The sequence below is a fragment of the Bombina bombina genome, chromosome 2 (genome assembly GCF_027579735.1).
Source record: "Bombina bombina isolate aBomBom1 chromosome 2, aBomBom1.pri, whole genome shotgun sequence".
In the NCBI taxonomy this organism is placed as follows: domain Eukaryota; kingdom Metazoa; phylum Chordata; class Amphibia; order Anura; family Bombinatoridae; genus Bombina; species Bombina bombina.
In genome coordinates, this window is record NC_069500.1 from 389,782,237 (window position 1) to 389,805,127 (window position 22,891).

The window sequence follows — 22,891 nt, forward strand, 5'->3', positions numbered from 1 at the left end:
CCTGCATGAAAATCATGTTTTTCTTGAAGGATGCAGACTTCTTCCTGTACCACTGCTTGAAGAAGGTGTCTTCCAGAAACTGGCAGTAGGACTGGGAGTTGAGCTTGACTCCATCCTCAACCCGAAAAGGCCCCACAAGCTCATCTTTGATGATACCAGCCCAAACCAGTACTCCACCTCCACCTTGCTGGTGTCTGAGTCGGACTGGAGCTCTCTGCCCTTTACCAATCCAGCCACGGGCCCATCCATCTGGCCCATCAAGACTCCCTCTCATTTCATCAGTCCATAAAACCTTAGAAAAATCAGTCTTGAGATATTTCTTGGCCCAGTCTTGACGTTTCAGCTTGTGTGTCTTGTTCAGTGGTGGTCGTCTTTCAGCCTTTCTTACCTTGGCCATGTCTCTGAGTATTGCACACCTTGTGCTTTTGGGCACTCCAGTGATGTTGCAGCTCTGAAATATGGCCAAACTGGTGGCAAGTGGCATCTTGGCAGCTGCACGCTTGACTTTTCTCAGTTCATGGGCAGTTATTTTGCACCTTGGTTTTTCCACACGCTTCTTGCGACCCTGTTGACTATTTTGAATGAAACGCTTGATTGTTCGATGATCACGCTTCAGAAGCTTTGCAATTTTTTTAAGAGTGCTGCATCCCTCTGCAAGATATCTCACTATTTTTGACTTTTCTGAGCCTGTCAAGTCCTTCTTTTGACCCATTTTGCCAAAGGAAAGGAAGTTGCCTAATAATTATGCACACCTGATATAGGGTGTTGATGTCATTAGACCACACCCCTTCTCATTACAGAGATTCACATCACCTAATATACTTAATTGGTAGTAGGCTTTCGAGCCTATACAGCTTGGAGTAAGACAACATGCATAAAGAGGATGATGTGGTCAAAATACTCATCTGCCTAATAATTCTGCACTCCCTGTATGCTCAAGCAGTCTGTCAGTTAGTCTGTTCTAGCTAAGCAATCAAAGAAAACCAACTGCCAAATTTTAAATTTATACATAAATCCCTGTATAAAACATAAGCCCCACACATACTAATAAAGTATTTCAACAAAATTAGCCCAAAGAGAAAAAATGTCCCAATAAAGGGAAGATTAACCCCTAGTCTCAACATACATAATGTGCCTGCCCACTGCCAAAGATAATCCTGTATAAAGGATTTTAAAAATGTCCCCATCTACTGCATATGAGATATTTTTCTGAAGTGCAAGTCTCCAAGACCTAGAAGACAAAAGCACTTGACTGCAGTATAGCTGTCCGGCAGGAAGACAGCTCACAAGGTGTGAAAGGAAACATACTCCTTACAGAGACCTGCAGAAAAAGAAAGAACAGAGTAACCAACTCTAGCTTTCTGTACCATGGGAAGCAATGTGTTAGGAACAAAGCAAGGACTACCTCACAGCTTCCTAACTGCTTAAAAGCCACGACTACTCTACTGAAGAGATTGATGTGGACTCAGCTAAACCCAAATCCTTGCTTGCAGGGAAAAGTACCCGAAAAAGGAATTAATTTCTTCAGAAACCAAACTTCACCTCCTCCATTGACAGAGGCAAAGAGAATGACTGGGGATTATGAGTAGGGGAGTGACACTTAACAGCTTTGCTGTGGTACTCTTTGCCCCCTCCTGCTGGCCAGGAGTGATATTCCCACTATTAATTGGAATGACGTTGTGGACTCTTTATGTCTTAGGATAGAAAATACATATTTTAATAGGTTATAATTTAAAGTTGCAGTGGGCAACAGCTTTTTCTAGCTTACTTAAGATAATTGGGTAGTATTCATTACAGTTAAAACTTTTTTTTTTTTTTTAAATTCTTTTTATTGAGAGCCAACACATGTATACAACAATCAACAGTTCCAGACATTATCAGGAAGGTTACATCTATAGATACAGTAGGTATACCATCTACTTAATGATGATATTGTTCAGAACATAACAGAGATTCAGTAGGTCAATACATGACAAATAAAATAATCCGGATACTAACAACAATTAACATTCTTGGTATGTACACATGCTTAGCTCTCTCATTTTACATTTTCATCCCCAACTAGTCCCCGAACCCTCCCCCCAATCCTCCAAACTAAAACCAAATAAAACTACAAACTAGTACCCTTTCCCAGTAGAATACGTTCCCCCCATCAAAAGAAAAATGGATGCCCTCGTTAAATAAGATAGACCGGTTTGCAATAATGTGTCAGTACCTTGGGAGTAATAATTAGTATCAATATTAAAGGGCCTTACAAAGTGGGGACTCAGTGAAGCTGATATTCCCAGTACAGAAGCTCACTGTAAAAGACTACACCTGCAAAGGTATGATTCTAGGTAGGGATGCCTATCTTTAAAGCAAGAGGGGCGGTTAAAGGGAATATTGTATAGGCATTGCTCCCATATTTTATTCTATAACAAAACAGAACATAACATACAAATAAAAGATAGACATTAAAGAGCTATCTTAAAGTGAGAGGACCGATGTACATAATGGTAATCTACTTCAATAGCTACTCCTAAATGGTTCCAAGGCTGTTGGCAAAGTGGGCTAAAATGTTCAAATGAATGGAAAGACATTACCCAATCTACTATAGCAGCCAAAATCCTCTCTGCTAAGCTTGCACATTAGCATGTAACATGAAACAGTTAGTTGCGTTGGCATAGTAATAAAGGTGCTAAGCCTGATGTGTGCAGTGCAGTCAAATTAAGCATTAATTAGATATGTGATAAATGTTAAAAACACAGTAACACAAAAAAAAAAAAAATTTGGTTAAACAATATAACAAACTGATCATCCAAATCAGCATGGACAAGTGACCTTGAGTTGTGATAGTATTCTTATGTGATGTAGTTGATCCTGTTACTCTCAATGTAGATAGACAGTCTAGCAGAAAAGTAGTTGTCACAGGAAGTTAGAATCATTACTAAATGGCCCATTGACCTTTATGCTACACAAAAATAAAACAGCTAGCCACAACACAGGCATTTATTTACTGCAAAGGGAGGGGATTGAGATATAATGTAGGTATATTGAGTCCCAAAAATAAAGAGTTAACACTATATGTGGAGTTCATCTAACAATTACCCAAGGTAATGCAGAGGTGGTGGACATTAATTTAGATATTTGGTATGTACAGGCATAAAACTGGTCTGCCCTGTGTTGTAACTTATTGTCATCTAGTGCGGCAGGTATAATTATTATCTTTTTGTTTTGGTACAACAATGGTAGTAAAAAAGTCAAGCAGGCTGAACAGTGTAAGCATATTGTAAATATAAACATAGTAAACCGAAAATCAAAGTTTTCCAAAAACGTCCTTTATGTAGGGAGCCAAGGGAGTGAAATGATAAATTGAATTTAGAAACGTAGAAGAAAATAAATTGATGCAGCTATCAGGGGGCTATAAACCTTCTCATTAGCGAAATGCTGCAGGTTATAAGAGAGGTAGACAAAGCTCACCCCACTCCTACTTGATGTCGCCCAGACTGGAAAAGCAAATATTTCATGTATCTGGAGGTAAGTATGAAAAGGTATTTCCACCGATTCTCATATTGAGCATTGGGAACCTGTGTCGAGAATTTCCTGGATGACGATAAACTAGGGCCAGCTTGCAGTTTCAGAGCGTCTGTGTGGTGCTCAGCAGGGTTCAATGCCGCCATTACCTCTGTTTTCCACACGCGTGCTATCATGCGATGCCCTATAGGTACCAAGGACAATTGCCGATCTGAGTCCAATACCCGATACGTACAGTGTGAGTCAATCCATGACACAGGTTGAACAGAGGTCCAGTCTGCCGCTTGTATAGGGGGACACTGACGGGTGATACTTTTGTGCGCTAAACTGGTGTTCTTTTTCAGTGCCGATCCTATTCTGCCGTAAGAACTATCCTCTAGTAAGAAGGGTACGCCTGGGTTAGAAAGCGTCTTTGCTCCATCTCCCGCGTCAGACCCAGAGCCGTCTAGCCATGCTGCCTCCCAGGAAGGGTGCTGCCGGGGTGGATACGGGTATTGAGGATCCTCTTTAACATGTACCGTGGCAGTACTTAGTGGCAGGTGTTGTCCCTGAAAAGATCGGATCTCTTCATGAAGTGTCCAGCAAGACTTCATGAGATTTTCTATGTGGGGTAGGAATGCAGTTCCTTAGTGATAGAGTCCATCTTGAGGGGTAGAAGACACCGTAACTGTGTCTCTCGATTATCTTTTTAAAGTGCCTTCCGGGGAAGAGAAGATGTCTGTCTCTCTATCCACAATAGTTCTCGGACACAGAAATTTGTCAAGAGAGGTGTGGATGGCGTTAGATCTAGGCTGCAAGGAGGTTATTCCACAGCTTGAATCTGAGCTTCAATACCTTGCTGCCATCTTGGTGAGCCGTCCACCGGAAGTTCCACAGTTAAAACTTTTTATACAAAAGTCTCCATCAAATTTTCGTGGATAAATGAAGTGCTTAATTATTTAACTGTAAAACCTATAATAAAAAAAGTTTGAGAATTACTGATGGTTAAATATAGTCTACTAATCTATACATCAGCCTTTCTCCCTGGCTCCTAAAAAATAATAAAATAAATAAATAAATAAAGCAATGAAAATATTTTGTCTCTTACATACAGTATATAGTTAAGCTATTGCAATGTTTCTCTCATACATAGGCCCCATTTTTTAAGCTGTGTTTGCAGCTCTGGGGGCCCATCAGACCACAGCTTCCTAACCAGTATGCCAGCTCTTAGCCAGGGTCGATTGACAAACCCTATATGTGTGCAATTGGGCTAGTGCGAGCGGGAGGGCGTGGCATTGCACAAGCAGATGTTTGTGCAGTGTTGAATATGGGCAGGATATTGCTGCAATACGCTGCCCGCATTCTCTGATCTTGGGCGGACAGGTTTGTGTGAGCACACACTGTCTGTCCAGCAGTTGATAAATGCCAGCCTGGCCGGCCATAAACTAAAATGGGACTTGTGTTTCTACAGTAAGACATTATAAACTACTAATTAGTTGAATCTGAAATACAAATTTCATGTAAGCACAGATAAATTAACAAATATAAAACTAAGATTAATTCAAAGATATATGTGATCAAAATCTTATTAAAAATGCAGCTTTCAGGTTTATCTTAATTGAAGGGACACAACACTCATATTTTGAATGACAACACAACTTTGAGGGCTAGATTTTTGGGCAATCACAATTGATGCTAGAATGAGTATTGCAAACTCAGAGCTCTGGTTGACTTTTATGCTCGACAAAAAAGTGTTGCAGATTACATCAAAAATCCATTTAAAAGTACAGTTACACTCATAACACTACATAATAAAAAATATTCAATAAAAAATTTGCATTAAAAAGTTATAAGGGCTCAGAGATACGAGTTCTTATGCAAAAATCCATCAGACATATATTTAAATATCTCTTTAAGAATAAATGATACTCTATGTGCTGAACATTTGATTATAAAATAAGTAATATTATCTTCTTATGTTGTGCTTTTAAATAACCGAGATTGTGTTTGTGCGACTTGTGGTTAGGTATTTTTCAACTTTTTCAGCATTGAAGTCAATCATTTTACTTTCAACTCGTAATACGAGTGTGGATCTAAGAGCACAAAAAAATACTTCTAGGGGTTTTTAACACTCAAACGCGAGCGCAAACTACCACTCCACTCGTAATCTGGCTCCGGGTAGGTTATACTATCTTTTATAAAACCGTAGGAACATTACTGATATTGATATGAATTAATATATTATACCTATGGCTATTAAGTTTGATTTCTTTGCTAGTGGACTATGGTAATAGATGTGAGGTTTGTGCATTGCAATGTAGATCTAGGCATTTGTAGTTTTGTAGCAAACTTTATTTTTAGTGTTAATATAAAAAGTGTCACAAAGTAATCTTCAGATATAAGAACACACAGACATTTAATCCATTAGAAATGTATTACCTTTCATTCAAACATATACCCTTTTATTTTTATCCTGCAAGCACAGTAGGTTTGCAACACATAGTTGAACCTAAGGAGTTAATAGAAAACTTTTCATAATAGTAAATTGGGAGTTCTGTATCTCTTTAATGCATGATATAAGGTTAATTATGTTAGTGCTCTAAATGATGCCATTATTAGTTTGCTGAATTAACCTTTGTATTTATCTGTATCTTGAGTACTGAACTAAATTTAGTTGCTTTAAAATATTTAATGGATATAACTTTGTGCTACAGAGAATACGGTAAAATGTGGCGTAGTACACATTAGCATTGTGCATAAAATGTTACATTTAATTGCTTCCCTGTAATTTCCCTAGGTTTGTTTTAGCGTTTTTTTCTGCCAGGCCTTGTGCTCAACCCAAATTAACCACAATTTCATACAAAGCCTAAAAGGTAATTTTTTAAATTTGTATGTCCATCTTCCTTTATACTTCTGGACATGTATTTTACCTTCAGTGATGTAAAACTAGTTGTATCTAGAAAAATCCATGTGATAGTACATAGTACAATATTAAATATTATACAACAATAGTCTTAAAATAAATAAGTACAAAGCCATTACATTTAAATTAAAGGTCAATTAGCCAGACTACCCTGTTTACAATTGTATAAGAAACTGCTTGCAAAACTAATATTATACATGCAGTGTATTAAATATTTGTTTATTGCTTTAAGGGCCTTACTGGACACATGTTCTGTTTACTTGGACATCAGCGGAAGGTTTGAAGGTTTATATGAACGGCACCTTCAATGCCAGTGATTCCAGAGGACAAGTATCCCACAGCTACGGAGACGGAAATGACAGTTTAGTAGTTGGAACAAACAGCGATTCTTCTAAGAACTATGTCAACGGAGCCTTTGATGAGTTTATTATATGGGAAAGAGCACTCACACCTCAGGAGATTTACTTATATTTCATGCTTGCCATTGGTACGTTGTTTGGGTAAGCAGCTTTGGCACCATGTTACAGAGCGTGCTGTTGCCTTTGCTAGTAGACTAAAACTGTCACAATAGTCAGTGTAAAATACTTAATATCCAGGTATCAGATTGTATGTTGTGCAAGAATGGGATAGCAAGCAGAAAATGTCCAGACCATACCTTTAATTGGCAATTGCTTTATTATGGGTGAGGCTGACAAATGCCCAGCTGTATACTGCAGCCCAATGTAATTGCCAAAAGTTAAAGAAACATTTAGGAAGGTACATTTGGTCCACTATACAAGTATTTATTTCAGCTAAAAGAATAATGCTTTGCAATGCTGGTGTATGAGACTTTTAAAAGCAAAATTGTTGACTGGTCTTAGGAATCATGTGAATTATTATTATCTGCTGATATCGGGCACCAGGGTTTATATGGAGCAGTAGAAGCCTGTAAAGTTGTGAAGTCAGCAGCTCAGACAGGTTTTGTACAATATTCACAATGTTTTCTGAACACATATTATTATTATTATCATTTATATTCAGTAGTGCTGTGTATAAAATACAGTGATACAGTTGAAGCAACAATTTAATACCAGCGCATCGATGTGGGTCATTGGCATAATTTATTACTAGTAGTAGTTTCCCATCTATTATCTGGAGATAGGAGAAGGATAATAGGGACACTAAAATAGCTAAAACTCTGAATAGTATTTTAGAAACAAATTAAAGGGACAGTGCATGGTAAAATTGCATTTTCAGGTTTATTTGTGTGTATAAAATTGCTGGTTTTGTGTTTTGAAACCACAGCCTATTACGATGGGTCGAGCTTTCAGGTAATATTATATCTCATTATGTTATCACTTTGTGTACACAGACTTACCTCCTTATTTTTTTCTGTTTGTAAAACAAAGCTCAATACTGAAGAGAGAACAATAGAAAATTATCATTTCATAACTCATCTCTTCTACACCTCACCAGTAGTATAATCTCCTCTGCTGGCTGTGTTTACATTGTCTATTAATAGCCTGGACTTAAAGGGACAGTAAAGTCATAATTAGTCATTCATGATTTAGACAGAGCATACAATTTTAAACAACTTTCCAATTTACTTCTGTTATTTCATTTGCTTCCTTCTCTTGTTATCCTTTGCTGAAAGGTTTATCTATGTAAGCTCAGGAGCAACAAAGAACCTAGGTTCTAGTTGCTGATTGGTGGCTGCATATATATATACCAATTGTCATTGGCTCATCCATGTGTTCAGTTAGAAACCAGTAGTGCATTGCTGCTCTTTCAACAAATGATACCAAGAGAATGATGCAAATTTGATAATAGAAGTAAACTGGAAAGTTGTTTAAAATTGTATGTTCTACCTAAATCATGAACAAAACATTTTGGGTTTCATGTCACTTTAAGACCAGAAACTTTCAGTATAGGTGGGGATGCCACAGGCTATATCAGCTATGTCAAATGCCGAAATAAGGGTAAAGGAGCTACTTCTAAACAATTTAATACACCGCAGCAGGTAAAATGGATCAGTGGGAACAAATTAAAGGGGATAACATTTTTGTATAAACTACCCCTTTAAGAACATAAATGGTTTCTTAGCCTCCCTTTCTCAGGCCCAGTGATCACATATTGCATGACCTGGTACTGTCTCTTTAAAAACAAACATTTCAAGATGTAGATGTAAAGAAAAAGCTGGTTTGCATGTGTTATATATGGAAACAATCACAGAGTTAATTAATTTGGCCTTGAAAAGGTCCTAAGAGCAAAAGTAATGCAGTGGGATACTAGGTAATAGTGCCTGTTTCAGTGGATTTATTTAAATTTTATTTTTAGCAGCACCCCATAGAATTCTATACTAAAGACTTGAAAGAAAGGACCACATTGTAATTTTATTTTCACTTTAAACCCCCCCCACAAGTTTTAGAAGTTATTAATTGAAAAATTTATATATTTGTATGTAAACAAACTTTTATAGCAAGGTAAGTGCCACATATCTACTTATATCCACAGACTCATAAGCAAATATAGTGAATCAACACTGTGGGAATGAGTAAGGGGCACAGAAAAGCCATGTTTTATAGGAAGGAAAAGATTTTGGGGAACTAACGAGAAAAGATACAATTCATTGGAGGGCTGTTTTGTGGCCCCTGGACTGTGGATGGACAACAGAGCTTTGTATTATTGTAGCATGACAATTCTTAAGAGTCTCAGTGTACCCTGCATATTGTATAAAGCCCACCCATTAAAGCATGAATTCATCATTGTGATTTTGTGAGCAGTTCTACAGAATAGCAAAGCATCAGCAGAGAATAGAAAGCCTTTTAGTAAGAGTAGACCACTGTGTACCTTTTTAGAACTATGTAACATACAAAAACATAATCAATTACACCTGTAGCTTTAAATTCTACTTAGTCTTTCAGACAGATATTATGCCCCGTGTTTCTATTTTTTGTAAATGCATTATATAAATTGCATTCTACATCTACACCCTTTTGTAATATTGTTTAGAGTTCTGCTTCTAACATAGAACTAGATTGCAAGTGGCACACTAACGTTAGCGTGGCACTATATTGCAATAACCTGACCACACTAACTTGTGTGCATATTACAAGTTCAAAGTAAACGCGTACTGCCTAGTGCAATATCAAATTGCACCTGTCACATTAGCGTGACTGAAGACCTTGCATAAAGGGTTAAGGCTAAACATATATACATATATACACATATAAACACATGTATAGATACACACGTATATATAATATATATATATATATATATATATATATATATACTTAAAACATAAAAAATAATTTTTAATACATTTTATTATTTTACAATGTGTTTTACTGTTTATTTACTGTATATATTTTACTTTCCAATGTACTTCACATAGGAGAAAACATTATATTGTATTCCTATATATCTGTATATATTCATATAGATAAGTGTTAGTTTTTTTTATCAGTGTGTCTATGGGGAGAAGAAGTTAGTGCGCGTCAGGTTTTGCTTGTGTGCAAACAATTTACTTTCAACTTGTAATATGGGCACTGACCTGTGCACTTTAAAAGTTTACCTCTGGCAGTGGTTGCGCTTGAGTGAAAGTGCTAAATAGCAAACCACTTGTAATCTGGCCCATAATTTGTCAGGGCTACAAATAGTTAATAATCCTGGTAACACACACATCTGTAGCCAAATATTTGTATAATTATTTTTTTTTTTTAAATTTAGGAATTAAAGGGACAGTCTAGGCCAAAATAAACTTTCATGATTCAGATAGAGCATGTAATTTTAAACAATTTTCCAATTTACTTTTATCACCAATTTTGCTTTGTTCTCTTGGTATTCTTAGTTGAATGCTTAACCTAGGAGGTTCATATGCTAATTTCTTAGACCTTGAAGCCCACCTCTTTCAGATTGCATTTTAACAGTTTTTCACCACTGGAGGGTGTTAGTTCACGTATTTCATATAGATAACACTGTGCTCGTGCACAAGAAGTTATCTGGGAGCAGGCACTGATTGGCTAGACTGCAAGTCTATCAAAAAAACTGAAAAAAGGGGCAGTTTGCAGAAGCTTAGATACAAGATAATCACAGAGGTTAAAAGTATATTATTATAACTGTGTTAGTTATGCAAAACTGGGGAATGGGTAATAAAGGGATTATCTATCTTTTAAAACAATAAAAAATCTGGTGTAGACTGTCCCTTTAACTGAAAATTTGCATTCTGTATATTGCATAAGTAACTTTATTTTGAGACTTTTTAGGTAACTTTAGTTTTGAGGCTTTTACTTTTTCTTACACTACTATATATGGTAACGTAGTTTTCCCTTTAAAAACTACCATATATGAGAGCTGTCCCTTTAATTTGAGCGCAATGTATTCTGCTATACTTATGCAGATGTGCTTGTGCAGCTGGATGTCTGCTCGGCCAATGCAAAATTTAGGAATTTCCGCACTGTTCTCCTGTTGGCACTTAACAAACGCACTGGAACTGGTGGTCTTATTGTTTGAATTAACTCTTTTCATATAGTATGTTTCCTGGTAGAGAAGGAGTTAAGAAAAATGAACTTTCTGTTTCCTGCCTTCTTTATATTACCTTGATTTTATAAAATATTCCATACTACATCTTTCTAATTTGAATGCTTTGCATATACAATAATACAATTTGAATGTTTGTGCAGCTTTAGAGCAACAGTATAACCATAAAAAGTTAATCATTAATATCTTCCCATTTATTCCTCATTTAATTTTCTAGAAAAACAAATGGCTATGTATCACAATTTGCAGGTGGTAAATTAACAATGTATTCAATACTGATTATTTTTCAGGTGAGGAAACATTTACTTCAACAATTTCAAGTATTTCAAGCACTTCACACCCTCCGGTAAGCTTCCTTTTTTTTTTTTTTTTTTTTTTTTTTTTTAAGAATAACTTTATTGTTTTTGTTTGTACTACATGCAGTATCTACTGCAAAGATGTGACAAAATCCATCAACACAATATAAATATTTGGGTTGTAGTATATTCTTAAATGCTACATATGATTAATTGTAAGTTTTTTTTTCTGCATCCCTGCTCTTACTAAGGAGCTGTCTTTGTTAATTCCTCTTCAGATTTCCACAGATGCTTACTATCCTATTATAACCAACCTGACTGAAGAGGGAAAGAAATTCACACACTCAGAGCCAGTTTTTGGCTACCTAGAAATTATGTCTCAGATCCTGCCCAATAAATCATTGTCAAGAGACACGGCACAAAGCCTAACACAGGTACATACATCTGCAATAATTGTACATTTCAAATGTTTGTTTATAAGTGGTTTACCATTGCCCTAATAATGAGTCACACTAAAAAATGTATTCACTGTTTTTTTTATGAGTCTTTTGTGAACTTGTAACTTAACCATTTGACGATTATACCCTTGCCACATGATTGGTGAGGCTTTTCCCTGAAACTTTTATGCTTCCTGTGAACAAGCACACTATTAGAAGAGATTTAAAGGCTTTGTAAACTATCCAATGCCTTATCATTCATATACAGGCATACCTCGCTTTATTGCGCTTTGCAGATATTGCTCTTTTTACAAATTAAAGGTTTGTGGCAACCCTGTGCCGTGCAAGTCTATTGGCGCCATTTTTCCAACATACCGTATATAAACACATGAATACACCTATATATACACAACAAGAGCAAAACGTGCTCACTGAAGCATTTTTATGCAATAACGATTTTTTTAATTAATGTATGTACATTGTTTTTTTTTAGACATAATGCTATTGCACATTTAATAGACTAAAGTATAGTGTAAATATAACTTTTATATGCACTGGGAAACAAAAAAATAAGTGTGATTCCCTTTATTGCTATATTCACTTTATTGCGGTGGTCTGGAACCAAACCCGCAATATCTCTGAGGTATGCCTGTATATATAAATAAATAGATAGATAGATAGACAGCGACTACCACAGGTGATTGTAATATATCTATGTAAGCTCTGTTAATGTAATGTGAGTCCATTGAGAATTGCATAATTGTTCTAGCTTTTACCAATTACCACTAAAAAGCACTACCATTAATACAGTTAGATCATGTGACTTTTTAGTGAGATACTATCATAGGACCTCACTGGGAATCTTTTAATAACATGAGCACAAATAATTAAAGTACTGTATGATGATCATTATGCATTCCTTGTAACTCCATTGGTGTCAACTGTTATATTAAAAGGAATTATTATTATTTTTTTAAAAATATTTTTTATTGAGGATTAAACATTACTTGTACAAACATCATGCAGTTCCGTATACAGAAATCCAACAACATAATAATTCATGATAGAATAATCATACATGGATAAACTTATGTTAAAGGGAAATTAAACCCAATTTTTTTCTTTCATGATTCAGATAGAGAATACCATTTTAAACAACTTTCTAATTTATTTAGTTTATCTAATTTGCTTCATTCTCTTGATATTCATTCCTGAATAGCATATCTAGATAGGCTCAGTAGTTTCTGATAGGTGGCTGCACAGAGATGCCTCATGTGATTGGCTCACCAATGTGCATTGATGTTTCTTTAACAAACGATTTCTAAAGATTGCAGCAAATTAGGTAATAGAAGTAAATTGGAATGTTGTTTAACCCCTTGAGTGCTAACGACGTCTCTGAGCCGTCGCAGAGTTTCTCACTCAGGTGTTAACGACGGCTCAGAGCCGTCTCTAGCACTCTCCCACCTTGAGGGAGATCTGGGGGCTCCCACCCGCTCCTACCCCGGCGATCGTGCCTGTACACTGTCAGGCATCGCCGGGGCTTCCCGTTTTGCGTGGTGACGTCACACGTAATGACGTTATGACGTCACCGCGCAACTTTATGTAAAAAAAGACAATTAACAATATAGGGAAAGGGGGCATGCTGCTTAGAAGCCTGTATCTCAGGCATCTAAGCAGCTACAGACCCCCAAGAAATGGAAAGAAAAAAAGTAAAAAAAATAAAATAAATTAAAAATGTAAAATTAAAAAACCCTCAAATGTGCTTAGCACCCAGGTGGGAAAGTGCTTAGCACTCAAAGGGTTAAAATTACATACATCTTGTGTTTGTTTGATACTTTGTACACTTTATACCTCAAGTGGGATTAAAGGAATCATAGAGACACTCGCCCCAATTGGTCACAGATGAAAAATTAATTAAAGTTATGCATATACAGCTGCATGAAGTGTTGATAAACTGTATATAATAGACTTACAAGTTATCAGCCAGAGCGTGTTGTTTAACACTTAAAGGGCCACTAAACCCAAAATCTTTCTTTCATGATTCAGATAGAGAATACAAATTTAAACAATATTACAATTTACTTCTATTATTTATTTTGCTTCATTTTTTAGATATCCTTAGTTGAAGAAAAAGCAATGCACATGGGTGAGTCAATCACACGAGACTTCTATGTGCAGCAACCAATTAGCAGCTACTGAGCATATCTAGATATGCTTTTCAGCAAAGAATATCAAGAGAATAAAACAAATTAGATAATAGAAGTAAATTAGAAAGATGTTTAAAAATGCATTCTCTTTCTAAATCATGAAAGAAAAAATGTGTGTTTCATGTCCCTTTAAGTGCCTGGCTGCATCAACCAACGCCTTCAGTTGTCTTAAAATCACCATTTGGAGTTACCATATATTGAATACCAGTGCGTGTTTGATACACTTAAGTGCCTGGGAACTTTTATGGAAATTCATTCATCATATGTTGGGGCCCCACATTAGTCATTAGTTACTGTCATTTTCTTGGCAGCAAGTGTACCATTTGATATTTGCATGAATATGTATATTATCTGCTGGAATCAGTAGGTTATAGTAACATACTGCAGTATCTTGCCTATATGTTAGGTATTTTTCAGCAATAGTAGCTTATGTACGCCACTCTGGCTTTTTATATTGTGTGTGTATGTTGTGGTTGGAATTTGGGTGGAGTATAGACGACCCGGATTCACGGCAGATCTTTTTGTGTACAACTTTTCAGTAATAAAGCATTTGATCCCTGTGCAGCCTTGGTCCTTCTTTGGTTGAATACTAATTTATTCAATCCTTCTCTTTGCAACTTAATTCATATTATTCGCTTAGGACTGCTGGCACTTAGGATCTCTAGCAACTGATCAAATTGTGTAGCACCGCATTTTTATTATTGTTGTTTATCTGTTAAAATAATTTGTTATGCTCTTAATAGAACACCAGAGAGAGTAATAGTGTCACTATGAAAGTTTCATCCCACACCGGTCTGGATGCTAGGGCTCCATTGATCGGCTACCCCACTAGTCTCTCTTATAGGACGGGGTAATATGTCATACGCACTGACCCTTGAGAAGCAGTCTCTATAAAAAAGTTCCTTTGATTTAGTGTATTAGCTCCCACCTCTATGGCTTTGTGTCCAGCATGTCTTACCAAAGTCAGAGTTCACACTAAGCCCATCTGCTGCAGAATAAGCTTCCATCTCCACCATGATCGGCCGCCTCATAGTGAGATCAGGCACATTTTCGTCTGCTGTAGGGCATAGGACTAAAGGCTTTCCCGTATCTAGATGAACTTTGGCTTGGCAAGCTTTAGGGATTTTGTATATTGCTGAATAATAGAGGCTCCCCTCTGGATCTCTCTCTGAGACACCTCCATCTCTAATGTACACTGCTGTGGTTTCGTCCTAGGCAGGGCTGTGGTATAAGGCTCTGATTGAATCACTGTATTCGCCCACTCTTGAGGGCTGATCTTGCCTGCTACAGTTAAATAAGACCTGTAGCCAGCCATCGCACTGGCAATATCCAAAGTTGAAAGTGTGTAGGGATCTTTGTCCTCTTCAGTCAAATCAAGAGATTTTAGGGCAACAGATCCTGCATGGGCCTTGCTCTGATATTCTGAAACGGACACATCTGCCATAAAAGTGCCAAGAGGAGGATCCACTGACTCTGTGCAGTTTGATAGGGCCCTGGCTCTCTCCTCAGGTTCAGGAACATGTATTTGGGTAGTAGGCAACGCCTGATCACAGCAGTTAGTGGAGAATCTGTAATAGCGTGGTTCTCATATCTTGTCTGATCGTAGTGGTGCGATGTCTATATGCAGGCCGGTTCTGTCATTACCAGCGTGGTGTCGCAGGCATAACTCTTTGGTGATTGACCTGTGGTAGTGAGTTGAGCTCCATCTATGAGTCGCGATGTGTGAAAAAGATTGCACAGGTCTTCCAGTAAACTCTGGATGAGTTGCGTCAATTTATGCTTCCAGTTGTCTAAGATCTCCATTTTCATAGCCTAGGGTAAGCTTGTCTACTTCAATAACTCAAAGTCTACTGGACACTACTGAATCAGGATAGTTGGTTCCCTCTTTATTATCCTATTGCAGGATATCATAACCCCGGAGTTCGGGGGGGGGGGGGGGTTATTGTACGATAGCCCCAGACCTATGCTGCATACCCTACACAGGACTTGTTTTTTGTGTTTAACCCACTGCTTGATTGCTTCAGATGGCAAAATAGCTTCCAGGCCTGTGAAAAAAGTCTGCTACGTAGTTGTCCCAAAGAGCATAGGCCAAAACACAGTCATAACATCCGCCCTTCGGATTTATCCAAACTTGCATGATTGTGATCTCAAAGGTGTGAAATACTGTAGGTTTGTTGTAGGTAACTTTATGAAAATCAGTAAATCTCCAGGAGCTTCACTGAGATGCGTATTGTCGCTTTGAGAGTAGGCTCCGCCCCCCAACAGGAATGATTTGTTAACACTTTAATTTGTAGGTTGAACCTTATGGCTAAATGCTGCCATTCATCATTATGTAGAGAGCCAGATAGATGGATAAATAGAGAGACAGACAGACAGATAAATAGATAAATAGATAGATAAATAGATAGATGTAACTGTGCACACACATTGTTATGTGTTATGAATCATAATTATGTATTTACAAACAAGATATTGGAAAATAGGAAACATATTGGCCACAGGAAAAAATGACACATGGTGATACTGATTCTTGCTACAATTTATACTAATTGCCTCATGACCAATCATTATCTCTGGGTTACTTTTTATCAATACTGTCTGACTTTAGGAGCCCATTTTCACAAGATAGAGGAAGTGATTTCCGTTACATGTAATGACACTGATTGCTCCAGCCAAGTCTGATTAACACTATAGACTGAAGACAGATAAGACATCTCTACTCATCATTTCAACTTAATGATACTGGCTCAAGTGATTTCTTTCTTTTTTTTTTCAACTGACTGACAATGATCAGACAATGATATTGCATGACTTTGTAAGTTAATTTATTCCAAATTTATAATATCCTTTTGTACACAAATTAATTAATTAACACATAATCAACCTGCTCAGTGAATTTTATCATATACTGTAGTATTTTTATTAATTCAGTCTTGCTGTACAACACTGACTTAACATTTAATATATATATATATATATATATATATATATATATATATATATATATATATATACTGTATATATAAATATGTACAGGACTTTGCTGTTCAGTAAAGTATTATTCTTTGAAGGAAATAGCTGTTCAATGCTGTGGACACAAAAGTATCATATATCTGAAAGTACAAGCCTCAAATCTAACCACACTAGGAAAACACACAGACTTGGGTGGGCTGCATAGTTTTATATGCCTTAAGTTTGCATTTTACCTTTTTTGTACATTTTTAAACATAAAGTAGTGTATAATGAAGACGTATCAGAAAGGTAAGTAGCAGAACAGGAAGTGTTTTATAAGTTAGATGGTTAAAAAAAAGTTTGAATATGACCGTTAGTCATGTATGTATAACAGAAGTATTCTGGTGCTACCACCTCATCCAAAATTTAACAATGAAAATAGAAAAAAATGAAATAAAAAGAAAAAACATATGAGGTTACAGCACATTAAACTATTTACTACGAATAAATCAAATTTACTGGAACTGCATACATCTAGGAGACTCAAATATTCAAAAGTTTAACAACTTAAACATATGATTAAGAAAGAAACTCTTACAGCTATATTAAATGGACAAATCTTAAAAAAATGAAGAGGCAAGAACCAAATAGTCCCAATATTACTTTTTTCTTTCTACTGTAGAGAGTAATAAAATCTGCGAGACAGGGAAAAAAAGAAAACACTATGCTGCTTGTGTGCTCAAGTGGGCTGTCAATCATACCACTCGTGTCCTAACGATAAAAATGCTCGGACTTCCGTTTGGGGGCGGAGCGTGTAGGTGGTTGGTGCAGGTAGCTGCTACCGTCCGCTTCGTTGCTCTGTCTTAGGAGCTATACCATTCTCCAATCTGCCGAAGTGTACGTTGCTCTGAGCTGTTATATCAGGGTTTGTACTTATACTTGATCCGCTGTTTAGCGGATCTCGGTGGGAAGTCCTTATTTGTTACAAAAACTTTGCTGGGCTGCTGAAGCACTGTACCTGCTTACCGGACTAAACATTGTACTTTCTGGAGGTACAGAGAATACGCGGGTTACCATATATCATCCCGCCTCTTCACTTACTACAAACTCCCTGGGTGGCCACCAGCGGCTTGGCTGGGACTGAAGCGTCTGATAATTTCCTGCCTCTTGGGACTCGCTTGTCAAGCGGCTGATCTGCTGTCCCACGGAGCTTGGAGGTTCTAAGAATACGCGGACACACGTATTCTACCCCGCCTCTTCACTTACCTTAAAGTCCCTGGGTGACTTGGCTGGAATCGTGGTAGCCGATGGTTATAGGTCGCTTGGGAAGCGTGCGATAGGTGACTGTCTGGCTAAGAAGAGGGGCTCTCCCCTCCGCGGGTTGTCCGCCGAGGGCCGCTGGATGCTCATTCATGGGCACTTAACATTTGGTTGTCACTGATCTGGAAAACGCCAATTGGAGCAATCGGCTCTGTGCAGGGAGAAGGCATTCCCCACGACCCCCAAGTGCCAAGCCTGGAGTGGTGTCTGGCTGGAACGCAGCTCAATGTGACGGCGCTATATGAGGCGCATTGAAAGAAGATAAGCTATATTTGGCGTCTAAAGTCGAAACATTACTACTAACAATATGCCTTGTGTGGATTACTAAGAGTCTCCTAGGGCAAAAAGTAAAAAATACCAGGCTGAGAATCCGAAGCTAAATTGGAGAATCTAGGAGGAGCGCAGGCCCTGTATTATCTCTGGAGCTGCAAAAGTGGGGCCTGTGTCTGGAGTTATCGGAGTGCGGGACAAGGAGGTAGAATACCAGCAATACAGCTTTGCGGGGCTATACAAGGTACTTTTGGTGATTATACTGTGTTTTGACCCTGCTATACAATATAGGGGCTTTTTTTTTTTGTCTGCAGAACTGATTGAATATCGGAACAGTTGTTAACCAATATCACCGGACTTCCAATACATTGATGGGATAAGAATATGCTGGCAGGGATACTTTAAATACCGGTCTTGACTGGAAATATATTGTGTGGGGACAAAGTTTTCCTTGCATATAGAGTTCTGACAGATACAGTGTTTCAGATGCTTTTCGAAACATAGAATTATATACATTGTATACCTGTATCTATTACTTTATATATATATATAGATGAGATTCTTTCCTTTTCAGCTACTGACAAAGTTTTATAAGTTTATGCAAATTGTTTTTTTGTTTTTTTTGCTTCTAGGCTGTGTAGGATGCCTTGGTTTTCCCTGTGGATGTTTATTAAGTATTTCATGGTAACAAATTGACTAACCTAGGTGTGGAATTATTCTCATACCAGCAGCTACAGAACAGCATACTGTTAAGATTTACTCATCTATTAGATAGAAGTATTGCTTAGCTTTTCATTGGTAATACTAACTGTGTATAAATTGCTCATTAAGCAGTAACCATAAGACAATATTAAAGCTGCATTGACCAAATGAGAAGGAATGTACACATCTAGGACCTCCTGAAAGAGGAAGTGAGATCGCTTAGTATAATTTATGGTATCGAATTCGTTTATTTGATTTAGGTATAGAAGTTGTTTCTGAGTTCCTCTCTATATATAATTTTATTTTATTCCATATTTTTTGTAGTTTAAATGATCTGAGAAACACCGTATTCACATTTTTTGGATAGAATTCACTGTAGCCGCATTTTTTTTTTTTTTTTTTTTAACACTAGCTGTAGCTTAATATCCCTATTTTTTTTTTTTCTCTCTCAACACTGAATTCACATTTTTGAATAGAACTCACTGGTTACCCCTTTTTTTTTTTTTTTTTTTTTTTTTTTCTCTTGGCACAAATTGAAGGAGAATATCCTTTTTTTTTTTTGCACTGTGTTGCACTGAAACACAAATTGAATTAGAATTTATTCCTTTTTTTTTTCTTTTTTTTCTATCCCTAAATTTACCTTTTTTGGCACAAATTGAAGGAGAATTATCCTTTTTTTGCACTGAAACACAAATTGAATTAGAATTTTTTCTTTTTTTTTTTTTTTTTTCTCCCCCTCACCTGACCTGGTGGGGTATTACACTGAGTACCACTATTTATACACACAGTCACACATTAGTCCCGATATACAGCACATTTACACCTATATTGATTTGAATGGAGAGGTTCATTTCTCAACAAAAGAACTCTTCTCCGATAATGCCACCTAAACAGAAAGACAAAAAAACGAACGCTAAAAACACAGAAGCGTCTCATGATACCTCGCAGGATCGAAACACTTTAAATTTCTTTAATGATATATCAGAGTTAGCCACTGAAGTGGCAAGAATGATGGCCCCACACCTTGAATTAGTCAAGCAAGAAATTAAATCTGAGATTTCTAACCTTACGTGTGAGATTAGGCAATTTACTGCTAGAATGGAGGAGGTGGAGATGAGAGTGTCGGATCTAGAGGACAGAATGAATGCCTCGGAAGCGGTAGCAGCTGTTCGGGATAAGGCCATCACTCAGTTACAGGCTTGTGTAGAGGACCTTGAGGATAGGTCAAGGCGCAATAACTTGCGAGTGATAGGCCTACCCGAAACAGCTGAATTTCAAGATCTATTACATTTCGTTTCCGTCACGCTACCTCAGGCACTCCTGATTCCCCCCTCCTTCCACACCATTTTTGATAGAAAGAGCGCATAGAATTGGGGCACTGAGAGAAAATAACAGTACCTCGAAAATGAGGCCGGTTATTTTTAAATTTGTCAATTATCAGGACAAAGTATTATTTTTGAATCACTACCGGAAACTTAATTCCTTGAATATTAAGTCGCATAGAGTTGCAATTTTTCAAGATTTTTCTGTAGAAACAAGGTTGAAGAGAAAAGAAATGTCCCCCTATTTTGAGAAATTCTTGAAGGCAGAATGTGATGTTAGGTTAGTATACCCAGCTAGACTTCTGATTCATAAGGCAGGAACATCCTATGTTGTGAATAATATTGAAGAGGCAAGATCTTTATGCAAGAAATTGGGTATACAGTGAGAATACTGTATAGAGAATACTGTTTGCTCCTTAGAAGCTTAATATTTAAAGTGGTGATGTATCATAATGTAATTTTATGGTCTCTGTGTTTTAAAAAGTTTTTTATTTTTATACCTTGTTGGGTTCTTTTTTTTTTTTTTTTTCTTTTTTCTTCTTTCCCTGTTTGTTTTTGCTCCCTCCTCCACGTTCCCCTTCGACCCCTCGCCTCCTGACAGTTTGGTTGCCTCACGTTTACATAATTATAGGTGGGTCACATGGTAAGATCTCTTAGGGCAAGGATATATGTTGGGGACTCTTAATTTGGTTTCGTGGAACGTGGGGGGCATAAACTCCCCAATAAAGCGGAAAACCATAATTAAGCATTTAGCAAAAATGAAACCAGACTTGGCTTTCCTACAAGAGACGCATTTAAATAATGTAGAATCTATGAAACTGCAGACTAACTGGGTGGGGGAGGTAATTGCCGCCTCATATAATACGCATAAAAGAGGAGTGGCTATCCTTTTCAATAAAGGTTTGGAATATAAAATAGAATCTACTTTCGTGGATCCGGAAGGGCGTTTTTTAATCATAGAAAGTACAATTAATAAAACCCGTTACGTATTGTGCAATGTATATGGGCCTAATAAAATTGATAAGTCCTTTTGGGACAAGATGATATCTCTGTTGCATAAGTTTATCGGGCAAAACCTGATAGTGGCAGGTGACTTTAACCTATTGGCAGATCCTACTCATGATAGATTGAATAAAGGTAATAGTTGTACGCGCGATAGAAAGACCCGTATTCTACAAAAATTCTGTGCGCAATTGGGATTATTAGATATCTGGCGCATACAAAACCCTGATTTAAGGGCCTTTTCTTGTCTATCAAAAGGAAAGCAATCTCTCTCCAGAATAGATCTATTCCTGGTTGCAGAAGCTATGATCGGGTTAGAATGGAAAGCAGACATCAGAGATATAACAATTTCCGATCATGCGGTGATCACTTTAGCACTTAATGTTCCTCGCATACAAATAAACAATAATCAAACTATTTTTTTCCCCAAATATTTATTGAACAATGTTAATTTTAAAAACTGGTTAAATATTCAATGGAAAGAATACGAAAGTCTTAACAAAGCTTATAAAGACAGACCTGAGATATACTGGGAAGCAGCGAAAACCGTTTTGAGAGGCCAAATTAAGGCATATATGTGCAAACTAAAAAAAAAACTAGACAACAAGAATTGCAATTAAGCAATCAAGTAAAAAACACGTATAGAGCATATATGAGGGATCGTAGAAATGGAAAATGGCAAAAATATATAGATGCCAAGACTACGAGAGATGTGTTTATTAAACAAAGAACTGCCCTAGAACTTCAGAAGCAAAAAACTCTATATGGCGGATTCGCTGGCAGATCTGCCAAATTTTTGGCCAGATTAACGAAAAAAACGCATCGGAACATAATAACGGCCATTAGATCTAACTCGCACAGGTTTACCAATAATTCAGATATTATCAACACTTTCTATGATTATTTCTCCAAACTTTATAGAGCCGAAGAATATCCAGTATCTAGACAGAAAGGTTTTTGGGATAGAATTGAGATCCCTAAAATCTCCCCAGAAATCCTGGCAGATCTTAATAAACCGGTTGAAGAAGATGAAATTTCTGAAGCAATTAAAATTGCTAAAACCAATAAGGCAGCGGGGCCAGATTGCCTCCCTATTGAATTCTATAGGATTCTACATCCCAACATTATTCCGTCCCTCAAGAAACTGTTTAACTTCTATTTTGTGGGAAATAATAAATGCTCTCCGTATTTTGCAGCCGCAGTAATATCTCTGATCCCCCAAAAAAATAAAGATTTAGATCTTCCAGAGTCATATAGGCCAATTTCCGTGTTAAATACGGATTATAAGTTATTAGCGTCTGTTTTAGCAAAAAGATTGAAACCATGTTTAGGGCTAATTATCCACGAAGACCAATCTGGTTTTATGGCTGGACGGAATCCCTCTAAAAATATGCAAAAGGTTTTGACACTTCTAGATTTCGTCTGGAATAGATTTAGAGCGACATGT

At 37.0% G+C, this 22,891-nt stretch overlaps 1 protein-coding gene across 1 annotated transcript in view; it reads left to right on the top strand.

The window, feature by feature from the left end:
* The window catches only part of ADGRD1 (adhesion G protein-coupled receptor D1), a 1,140,767-nt gene that overhangs the window by 159,938 nt on the left and 957,938 nt on the right, over positions 1 to 22,891 (top strand). The window contains exons 7-9 of the mRNA XM_053701862.1: positions 6,648 to 6,902; positions 11,227 to 11,282; positions 11,511 to 11,666. Of these exons, the coding sequence (XP_053557837.1) occupies positions 6,648 to 6,902; positions 11,227 to 11,282; positions 11,511 to 11,666 (467 nt within the window). The remainder of the gene's footprint in view (positions 1 to 6,647; positions 6,903 to 11,226; positions 11,283 to 11,510; positions 11,667 to 22,891) is intronic.